Source organism: Oncorhynchus kisutch, linkage group LG2 (assembly GCF_002021735.2).
Source record: "Oncorhynchus kisutch isolate 150728-3 linkage group LG2, Okis_V2, whole genome shotgun sequence".
Classification (NCBI taxonomy): domain Eukaryota; kingdom Metazoa; phylum Chordata; class Actinopteri; order Salmoniformes; family Salmonidae; genus Oncorhynchus; species Oncorhynchus kisutch.
This window is the reverse complement of record NC_034175.2, coordinates 2,179,459-2,189,978: the sequence shown is the minus strand read 5'-3', so window position 1 is coordinate 2,189,978 and position 10,520 is coordinate 2,179,459. Positions and strand designations below refer to the sequence as shown.

The 10,520-nt window shown below is 48.3% G+C and overlaps 1 protein-coding gene across 1 annotated transcript in view; it reads right to left on the bottom strand.

Annotated features, from left to right (window-relative positions):
• The window catches only part of LOC109885770 (neuronal acetylcholine receptor subunit beta-2-like), a 51,047-nt gene that overhangs the window by 16,973 nt on the left and 23,554 nt on the right, over nt 1-10,520 (bottom strand). The window contains exons 2-3 of the mRNA XM_031837216.1: nt 10,288-10,433; nt 10,124-10,168 (exon numbers count right to left, since the gene is read on the bottom strand). Coding sequence (XP_031693076.1) covers nt 10,124-10,168; nt 10,288-10,433 — 191 coding nt within the window. The remainder of the gene's footprint in view (nt 1-10,123; nt 10,169-10,287; nt 10,434-10,520) is intronic.

Sequence of the window (10,520 nt, the reverse complement as noted above, 5' to 3'; positions counted from 1 at the left end):
GGTGAAGACAGCGGGATACGGAGAGGAGAGAGGTGAAGGACAGAGGGAGAAGGAGATGAGAGGGTTGAAGACAGAAGGATTAAGGAGAGTGAAGGTGGTGAAGACAGAAGGGATAAGGAGGAGAGAGGTGAAGCCAGAGGGCTAAGGAGAGAGGGAGGTGAAGACCGAAGGATAAGGAGAGAGAGGGATGTAGACAGAAGGGATAAGGAGAGTGAGGTGAAGACAGTGAGAAAAGGAGAGAGACGTGAAGACAGAGGGATAAGGAGAGAGAGGTGAAGACAGAGGGAATAAGGAGAGATGAGGTGAAGACAGAGAGATAAGGAGAGATGAGGTGAAGACAGAGGGATAAGGAGAGAGTGGTGAAGACAGCGGGATAAGGCGAGAGAGGTGAATACAAGAGGGATAAGGAGAGATTAGATGTGAAGAACAGAGAGATAAGGAGAGAGGAGGTGAAGACAGAGAGATAAGGAGAGATGAGGTGAAGACAGAGGGATATAAGAGAGAGAGGTGAAGACAGAGTGATAAGGAGAGAGAGGTGAAGACAGAGAGATAAGGAGAGAGAGGTGAAGACAGAGAGATAAGGAGAGATGAGGTGAAGACAGAGGGATAAGGAGAGAGAGGTGAAGACAGAGTGATAAGGAGAGAGAGGTGAAGACAGAGGATTAAGGAGAGAGAGGTGAAGACAGAGAGATAAGGAGAGATGAGGTGAAGACAGAGAGATAAGGAGAGAGAGGTGAAGCCAGAGGGATAAGGAGAGAGGAGGTGAAGACCGAGGGATAAGGAGAGAGAGGTGAAGACAGAGGGATAAGGAGAGGGAGGTGAGACAGTGAGAAAAGTAGAGAGACGTGAAGACAGAGGGATAAGGAGAGAGAGGTGAAGACAGAGGGATAAGGAGAGATGAGGTGAAGACAGAGAGATAAGGAGAGATGAGGTGAAGACAGAGGGATAAGGAGAGAGAGGTGAAGACAGAGGGATAAGGCGAGAGAGGTGAAGACAGAGGGATAAGGAGAGAGAGGTGAAGCCAGAGGGATAAGGAGAGAGGAGGTGAAGACCGAGGGATAAGGAGAGAGAGGTGTAGACAGAGGGATAAGGAGAGTGAGGTGAAGACCGAGGGATAAGGAGAGAGAGGTGTAGACAGAGGGATAAGGAGAGTGAGGTGAAGACAGTGAGAAAAGGAGAGAGACGTGAAGACAGAGGGATAAGGAGAGAGAGGTGAAGACAGAGGGATAAGGAGAGATGAGGTGAAGACAGAGAGATAAGGAGAGATGAGGTGAAGACAGAGGGATAAGGAGAGAGTGGTGAAGACAGAGGGATAAGGCGAGAGAGGTGAATACAGAGGGATAAGGAGAGATGATGTGAAGACAGAGAGATAAGGAGAGAGGAGGTGAAGACAGAGAGATAAGGAGAGATGAGGTGAAGACAGAGGGATAAAGAGAGAGAGGTGAAGACAGAGTGATAAGGAGAGAGAGGTGAAGACAGAGAGATAAGGAGAGAGAGGTGAAGACAGAGAGATAAGGAGAGATGAGGTGAAGACAGAGGGATAAGGAGAGAGAGGTGAAGACAGAGTGATAAGGAGAGAGAGGTGAAGACAGAGGATTAAGGAGAGAGAGGTGAAGACAGAGAGATAAGGAGAGATGAGGTGAAGACAGAGAGATAAGGAGAGAGAGGTGAAGCCAGAGGGATAAGGAGAGAGGAGGTGAAGACCGAGGGATAAGGAGAGAGAGGTGAAGACAGAGGGATAAGGAGAGTGAGGTGAAGACAGTGAGAAAAGGAGAGAGACGTGAAGACAGAGGGATAAGGAGAGAGAGGTGAAGACAGAGGGATAAGGAGAGATGAGGTGAAGACAGAGAGATAAGGAGAGATGAGGTGAAGACAGAGGGATAAGGAGAGAGAGGTGAAGACAGAGGGATAAGGCGAGAGAGGTGAAGACAGAGGGATAAGGATAGATGATGTGAAGACAGAGAGATAAGGAGAGAGGAGGTGAAGACAGAGAGATAAGGAGAGAGAGGTGAAGGCCGAGGGATGAGGAGAGAGGAGGTGAAGACCGAGGGATAAGGAGAGAGAGGTGAAGACAGAGGGATAAGGAGAAAGAGGTGAAGGAAGTGCGATAAGGAGAGAGAGTTGTAGACAGATAGATAAGGAGAGAGAGGTGAAGACATAGTGATAAGGAGAGAGAGGTGAAGACAGAGGGATAAGGAGAGAGGAGGTGAAGACAGAGGGATAAAGAGAGAGAGGTGAAGACAGAGAGATAAGGAGAGAGAGGTGAAGACAGAGAGATAAGGAGAGAGAGGTGAAGACAGAGGGATAAGGAGAGATGAGGTGAAGACAGAGGGATAAAGAGAGAGATGTGAAGACAGAGTGATAAGGAGAGAGAGGTGAAGACAGAGTGATAAGGAGAGAGAGGTGAAGACAGAGAGATAAGGAGAGAGAGGTGAAGACAGAGGGATAAGGAGAGAGAGGTGAAGACAGAGTGATAAGGAGAGAGAGGTGAAGACAGAGGATTAAGGAGAGAGAGGTGAAGACAGAGAGATAAGGAGAGAGAGGTGAAGACAGAGGGATAAGGAGAGATGAGGTGAAGACAGAGAGATAAGGAGAGATGAGGTGAAGACAGAGGGATAAGGAGAGAGAGGTGAAGACAGAGGGATAAGGAGAGAGAGGTGAAGACAGAGTGATAAGGAGAGAGAGGTGAAGACAGAGGATTAAGGAGAGAGAGGTGAAGACAGAGAGATAAGGAGAGAGAGGTGAAGACAGAGGGATAAGGAGAGATGAGGTGAAGACAGAGAGATAAGGAGAGATGAGGTGAAGACAGAGGGATAAGGAGAGAGAGGTGAAGACAGAGGGATAAGGCGAGAGAGGTGAAGACAGAGGGATAAGGAGAGAGAGGTGAAGCCAGAGGGATAAGGAGAGAGGAGGTGAAGACCGAGGGATAAGGAGAGAGAGGTGTAGATAGAGGGATAAGGAGAGTGAGGTGAAGACCGAGGGATAAGGAGAGAGAGGTGTAGACAGAGGGATAAGGAGAGTGAGGTGAAGACAGTGAGAAAAGGAGAGAGACGTGAAGACAGAGGGATAAGGAGAGAGAGGTGAAGACAGAGGGATAAGGAGAGATGAGGTGAAGACAGAGAGATAAGGAGAGATGAGGTGAAGACAGAGGGATAAGGAGAGAGTGGTGAAGACAGAGGGATAAGGCGAGAGAGGTGAATACAGAGGGATAAGGAGAGATGATGTGAAGACAGAGAGATACGGAGAGAGGAGGTGAAGACAGAGAGATAAGGAGAGATGAGGTGAAGACAGAGGGATAAAGAGAGAGAGGTGAAGACAGAGTGATAAGGAGAGAGAGGTGAAGACAGAGAGATAAGGAGAGATGAGGTGAAGACAGAGGGATAAGGAGAGAGAGGTGAAGACAGAGTGATAAGGAGAGAGAGGTGAAGACAGAGGATTAAGGAGAGAGAGGTGAAGACAGAGAGATAAGGAGAGATGAGGTGAAGACAGAGAGATAAGGAGAGAGAGGTGAAGCCAGAGGGATAAGGAGAGAGGAGGTGAAGACCGAGGGATAAGGAGAGAGAGGTGAAGACAGAGGGATAAGGAGAGTGAGGTGAAGACAGTGAGAAAAGGAGAGAGACGTGAAGACAGAGGGATAAGGAGAGAGAGGTGAAGACAGAGGGATAAGGAGAGATGAGGTGAAGACAGAGAGATAAGGAGAGATGAGGTGAAGACAGAGGGATAAGGAGAGAGAGGTGAAGACAGAGGGATAAGGCGAGAGAGGTGAAGACAGAGGGATAAGGATAGATGATGTGAAGACAGAGAGATAAGGAGAGAGAGGTGAAGGCCGAGGGATGAGGAGAGAGGAGGTGAAGACCGAGGGATAAGGAGAGAGAGGTGAAGACAGAGGGATAAGGAGAAAGAGGTGAAGGAAGTGCGATAAGGAGAGAGAGTTGTAGACAGATAGATAAGGAGAGAGAGGTGAAAACAGAGGGATAAGGAGAGAGAGGTGAAGACAGAGGGATACGGAGAGAGAGGTGAAGACAGAGGGATAAGGAGAGAGAGGTGAAGACAGAAGGATAAGGAGAGAGTGGTGAAGACAGAGGGATAAGGAGAGAGAGGTGAAGCCAGAGGGATAAGGAGAGAGGAGGTGAAGACCGAGGGATAAGGAGAGAGAGGTGTAGACAGAGGGATAAGGAGAGTGAGGTGAAGACAGTGAGAAAAGGAGAGAGACGTGAAGACAGAGGGATAAGGAGAGAGAGGTGAAGACAGAGGGATAAGGAGAGATGAGGTGAAGACAGAGAGATAAGGAGAGATGAGGTGAAGACAGAGGGATAAGGAGAGAGTGGTGAAGACAGAGGGATAAGGCGAGAGAGGTGAATACAGAGGGATAAGGAGAGATGATGTGAAGACAGAGAGATAAGGAGAGAGGAGGTGAAGACAGAGAGATAAGGAGAGATGAGGTGAAGACAGAGGGATAAAGAGAGAGAGGTGAAGACAGAGTGATAAGGAGAGAGAGGTGAAGACAGAGAGATAAGGAGAGAGAGGTGAAGACAGAGAGATAAGGAGAGATGAGGTGAAGACAGAGGGATAAGGAGAGAGAGGTGAAGACAGAGTGATAAGGAGAGAGAGGTGAAGACAGAGGATTAAGGAGAGAGAGGTGAAGACAGAGAGATAAGGAGAGATGAGGTGAAGACAGAGAGATAAGGAGAGAGAGGTGAAGCCAGAGGGATAAGGAGAGAGGAGGTGAAGACCGAGGGATAAGGAGAGAGAGGTGAAGACAGAGGGATAAGGAGAGGGAGGTGAAGACAGTGAGAAAAGTAGAGAGACGTGAAGACAGAGGGATAAGGAGAGAGAGGTGAAGACAGAGGGATAAGGAGAGATGAGGTGAAGACAGAGAGATAAGGAGAGATGAGGTGAAGACAGAGGGATAAGGAGAGAGAGGTGAAGACAGAGGGATAAGGCGAGAGAGGTGAAGACAGAGGGATAAGGAGAGAGAGGTGAAGCCAGAGGGATAAGGAGAGAGGAGGTGAAGACTGAGGGATAAGGAGAGAGAGGTGTAGACAGAGGGATAAGGAGAGTGAGGTGAAGACCGAGGGATAAGGAGAGAGAGGTGTATGACAGAGGGATAAGGAGAGTGAGGTGAAGACAGTGAGAAAAGGAGAGAGACGTGAAGACAGAGGGATAAGGAGAGAGAGGTGAAGACAGAGGGATAAGGAGAGATGAGGTGAAGACAGAGAGATAAGGAGAGATGAGGTGAAGACAGAGGGATAAGGAGAGAGTGGTGAAGACAGAGGGATAAGGCGAGAGAGGTGATACAGAGGGATAAGGAGAGATGATGTGAAGACAGAGAGATAAGGAGAGAGGAGGTGAAGACAGAGAGATAAGGAGAGATGAGGTGAAGACAGAGGGATAAAGAGAGAGAGGTGAAGACAGAGTGATAAGGAGAGAGAGGTGAAGACAGAGAGATAAGGAGAGAGAGGTGAAGACAGAGAGATAAGGAGAGATGAGGTGAAGACAGAGGGATAAGGAGAGAGAGGTGAAGACAGAGTGATAAGGAGAGAGAGGTGAAGACAGAGGATTAAGGAGAGAGAGGTGAAGACAGAGAGATAAGGAGAGATGAGGTGAAGACAGAGAGATAAGGAGAGAGAGGTGAAGCCAGAGGGATAAGGAGAGAGGAGGTGAAGACCGAGGGATAAGGAGAGAGAGAGGTGAAGACAGAGGGATAAGGAGAGTGAGGTGAAGACAGTGAGAAAAGGAGAGAGACGTGAAGACAGAGGGATAAGGAGAGAGAGGTGAAGACAGAGGGATAAGGAGAGATGAGGTGAAGACAGAGAGATAAGGAGAGATGAGGTGAAGACAGAGGGATAAGGAGAGAGAGGTGAAGACAGAGGGATAAGGCGAGAGAGGTGAAGACAGAGGGATAAGGATAGATGATGTGAAGACAGAGAGATAAGGAGAGAGGAGGTGAAGACAGAGAGATAAGGAGAGAGAGGTGAAGGCCGAGGGATGAGGAGAGAGGAGGTGAAGACCGAGGGATAAGGAGAGAGAGGTGAAGACAGAGGGATAAGGAGAAAGAGGTGAAGGAAGTGCGATAAGGAGAGAGAGTTGTAGACAGATAGATAAGGAGAGAGAGGTGAAGACATAGTGATAAGGAAAGAGAGGTGAAGACAGAGGGATAAGGAGAGAGGAGGTGAAGACAGAGGGATAAAGAGAGAGAGGTGAAGACAGAGAGATAAGGAGAGAGAGGTGAAGACAGAGAGATAAGGAGAGAGAGGTGAAGACAGAGAGATAAGGAGAGAGAGGTGAAGACAGAGGGATAAGGAGAGATGAGGTGAAGACAGAGGGATAAAGAGAGAGATGTGAAGACAGAGTGATAAGGAGAGAGAGGTGAAGACAGAGTGATAAGGAGAGAGAGGTGAAGACAGAGAGATAAGGAGAGAGAGGTTGAAGACAGAGGGATAAGGAGAGAGAGGTGAAGACAGAGTGATAAGGAGAGATGAGGTGAAGAACAGAGGATTAAGGAGAGAGAGGTGAAGACAGAGAGATAAGGAGAGAGAGGTGAAGACAGAGGGATAAGGAGAGATGAGGTGAAGACAGAGAGATAAGGAGAGATGAGGGTGAAGACAGAGGGATAAGGAGAGAGAGGTGAAGACAGAGGGATAAGGAGAGAGAGGTGAAGACAGAGTGATAAGGAGAGAGAGGTGAAGACAGAGGATTAAGGAGAGAGAGGTGAAGACAGAGAGATAAGGAGAGAGAGGTGAGACAGAGGGATAAGGAGAGATGAGGTGAAGACAGAGAGATAAGGAGAGATGAGGTGAAGACAGAGGGATAAGGAGAGAGAGGTGAAGACAGAGGGATAAGGCGAGAGAGGTGAAGACAGAGGGATAAAGGAGAGAGAGGTGAAGCCAGAGGGATAAGGAGAGAGGAGGTGAAGACCGAGGGATAAGGAGAGAGAGGTGTAGATAGAGGGATAAGGAGAGTGAGGTGAAGACCGAGGGATAAGGAGAGAGAGGTGTAGACAGAGGGATAAGGAGAGTGAGGTGAAGACAGTGAGAAAAGGAGAGAGACGTGAAGACAGAGGGATAAGGAGAGAGAGGTGAAGACAGAGGGATAAGGAGAGATGAGGTGAAGACAGAGAGATAAGGAGAGATGAGGTGAAGACAGAGGGATAAGGAGAGAGTGGTGAAGACAGAGGGATAAGGCGAGAGGGTGAATACAGAGGGATAAGGAGAGATGATGTGAAGACAGAGAGATACGGAGAGAGGAGGTGAAGACAGAGAGATAAGGAGAGATGAGGTGAAGACAGAGGGATAAAGAGAGAGAGGTGAAGACAGAGTATAAGGAGAGAGAGGTGAAGACAGAGAGATAAGGAGAGATGAGGTGAAGACAGAGGGATAAGGAGAGAGAGGTGAAGACAGAGTGATAAGGAGAGAGAGGTGAAGACAGAGGATTAAGGAGAGAGAGGTGAAGACAGAGAGATAAGGAGAGATGAGGTGAAGACAGAGAGATAAGGAGAGAGAGGTGAAGCCAGAGGGATAAGGAGAGAGGAGGTGAAGACCGAGGGATAAGGAGAGAGAGGTGAAGACAGAGGGATAAGGAGAGTGAGGTGAAGACAGTGAGAAAAGGAGAGAGACGTGAAGACAGAGGGATAAGGAGAGAGAGGTGAAGACAGAGGGATAAGGAGAGATGAGGTGAAGACAGAGAGATAAGGAGAGATGAGGTGAAGACAGAGGGATAAGGAGAGAGAGGTGAAGACAGAGGGATAAGGCGAGAGAGGTGAAGACAGAGGGATAAGGATAGATGATGTGAAGACAGAGAGATAAGGAGAGAGGAGGTGAAGACAGAGAGATAAGGAGAGAGAGGTGAAGGCCGAGGGATGAGGAGAGAGGAGGTGAAGACCGAGGGATAAGGAGAGAGAGGTGAAGACAGAGGGATAAGGAGAAAGAGGGTGAAGGAAGTGCGATAAGGGGAGAGAGTTGTAGACAGATAGATAAGGAGGAGAGAGGTGTGAAGACATAGTGATAAGGAGGAGAGAGGTGAAGACAGAGGGATAAGGAGAGAGGAGGTGAGACAGAGAGATAAGGAGAGAGAGGTGAAGACAGAGAGATAAGGAGAGAGAGGTGAAGACAGAGGGATAAGTCTGAGAGAGAGGTGAAGACAGTGAGATAAGGAGAGAGAAGTGAAGACAGAGGGATAAGGAGAGAGAGGTGAAGACAGAGGGATAAGGAGAGAGAGGTGAAGACAGAGTGATAAGGAGAGAGAGGTGAAGACAGAGGGATAAGTCGGGAGAGAGAGGTGAAGACAGTGAGATAAGGAGAGAGAAGTGAAGACAGAGGGATAAGGAGAGAGAGGTGAAGACAGAGGGATAAGGAGAGAGAGGTGAAGACAGAGTGATAAGGAGAGAGAGGTGAAGACAGAGGATTAAGGAGAGAGGAGGTGAAGACAGAGAGATAAGGAGAGATGAGGTGAAGACAGAGAGATAAGGAGAGAGAGGTGAAGACAGAGACATAAGGAGAGATGAGGTGAAGATAGAGAGATAAGGAGAGAGAGGTGAAGACAGAGGGTGTAAGGAGAGATGAGGTGAAGACAGAGAGATAAGGAGAGATGAGGTGAAGACAGAGGGATAACGAGAGAAAGTGAAGACAGAGGGATAAGGAGAGAGAGGTGAAGACAGTGAGATAAGGAGAGAGAGGTGAATACAGAGGGATAAGGAGAGAGAGGTGAAGACAGAGTGATAAGGAGAGAGAGGTGAAGACAGTGAGATAAGGAGAGAGAGGTGAAGACAGAGGGATAAGGAGAGAGAGGTGAAGACAGAGGGCTTAATGAGAGATGAGGTGAAGACAGAGAGATAAGGATAGAGGGGTGAAGACAGAGGGATAAGGAGAGAGAGGTGAAGACAGAGGGCTTAAGGATAGATGAGGTGAAGATAGAGAGATAAGGAGAGAGAAGTGAAGATAGAGGGATGAGGAGAGAGAGGTGAAGACAGAGGGCTTAAGGAGAGATGAGTGAAGACAGTGAGATAAGGAGAGAGAGGTGAAGACAGTGTGATAAGGAAGAGAGAGGTGAGACAGAAGGAAAAGGAGAGAGGAGGTGAAGACAGAATGATAAGGAGAGAGAGGTGAAGACAGTGAGATAAGGAGAGAGAGGTGAAGACAGTGAGATAAGGAGAGAGAGGTGAAGACAGAGGGATAAGGAGAGAGAGGTGAAGACAGAGGGATAAGGGAGAGAGAGGTTGAAGGACAGACTGATAAGGAGAGAGAGGTGAAGACAGAGGGATAAGGAAGAGAGATGTGAAACAGAGGGATTAGGAGAGAGAGGTGAAAACAGAGGGATTAAGGAGAGAGAAGGTGAAGACAGAGGGATACGGAGAGAGAGAGGGTAAAGACAGAGGGATAAGGAGAGAGAGGTGAAGACAGAAGGATAAGGAGAGAGTGGTGTGAAGACAGAGGGATAAGGAGAGAGAGGTTGAAGCCAGAGGGATAAGGAGAGAGGAGGTGAAGACCGAGGGATAAGGAGAGAGAGGTGTAGACAGAGGGATAAGGAGAGTGAGGTGAAGACAGTGAGAAAAGGAGAGAGACGTGAAGACAGAGGGATAAGGAGAGAGAGGTGAAGACAGAGGATAAGGAGAGATGAGGTGAAGACAGAGAGATAAGGAGAGATGAGGTGAAGACAGAGGGATAAGGAGAGAGTGGTGAAGACAGAGGGATAAGGCGAGAGAGGTGAATACAGAGGGATAAGGAGAGATGATGTGAAGACAGAGAGATAAGGAGAGAGGAGGTGAAGACAGAGTGATAAGGAGAGAGAGGTGAAGACAGAGAGATAAGGAGAGAAGAGGTGAAGACAGAGAGATAAGGAGAGATGAGGTGAAGACAGAGGGATAAGGAGAGAGAGGTGAAGACAGAGTGATAAGGAGAGAGAGGTGAAGACAGAGGATTAAGGAGAGAGAGTGTGAAGACAGAGAGATAAGGAGAGATGAGGTGAAGACAGAGAGATAAGGAGAGAGAGGTGAAGACAGAGACGTAAGGAGAGATGAGGTGAAGACAGACAGATAAGGAGAGATGAGGTGAAGACAGAGGGATAAGGAGAGAGAGGTGAAGACAGAGGGATAAGGAGAGAGAGGTGAAGACAGAGTGTAACTGACCTGTGTGAGCCATACGTTGGTGGTCATGACCTGCTCTCTCTCGTGCTGCAATAGAAAGAGGAACACAGCAACGTTATTGGGGTGGGTTAGAGACATTATTATGTTCTGAGGTGGGTGGGTTAGAGACAGAGCATGGGCCACCCCACACACAGACACATACTCACCACACTGATGAGCTGGGCCAGGGACACCATCAGCTGAACTGTCACCAGCTCAGAACCATTGGTCGCTGGGCGGATCAGTTTGTTATAGTGGGCGGGGTTTAGCAGGTGCTCCACCAGCCGCTCTTCAGTATCCGCCCCCAGGCTGCCTGAAAATAAATAAATAATTGGTTCACAGACATGGCCATCAAACGCTTTCTATGGTGATAACAACAACAACAACAACAACAAACAAG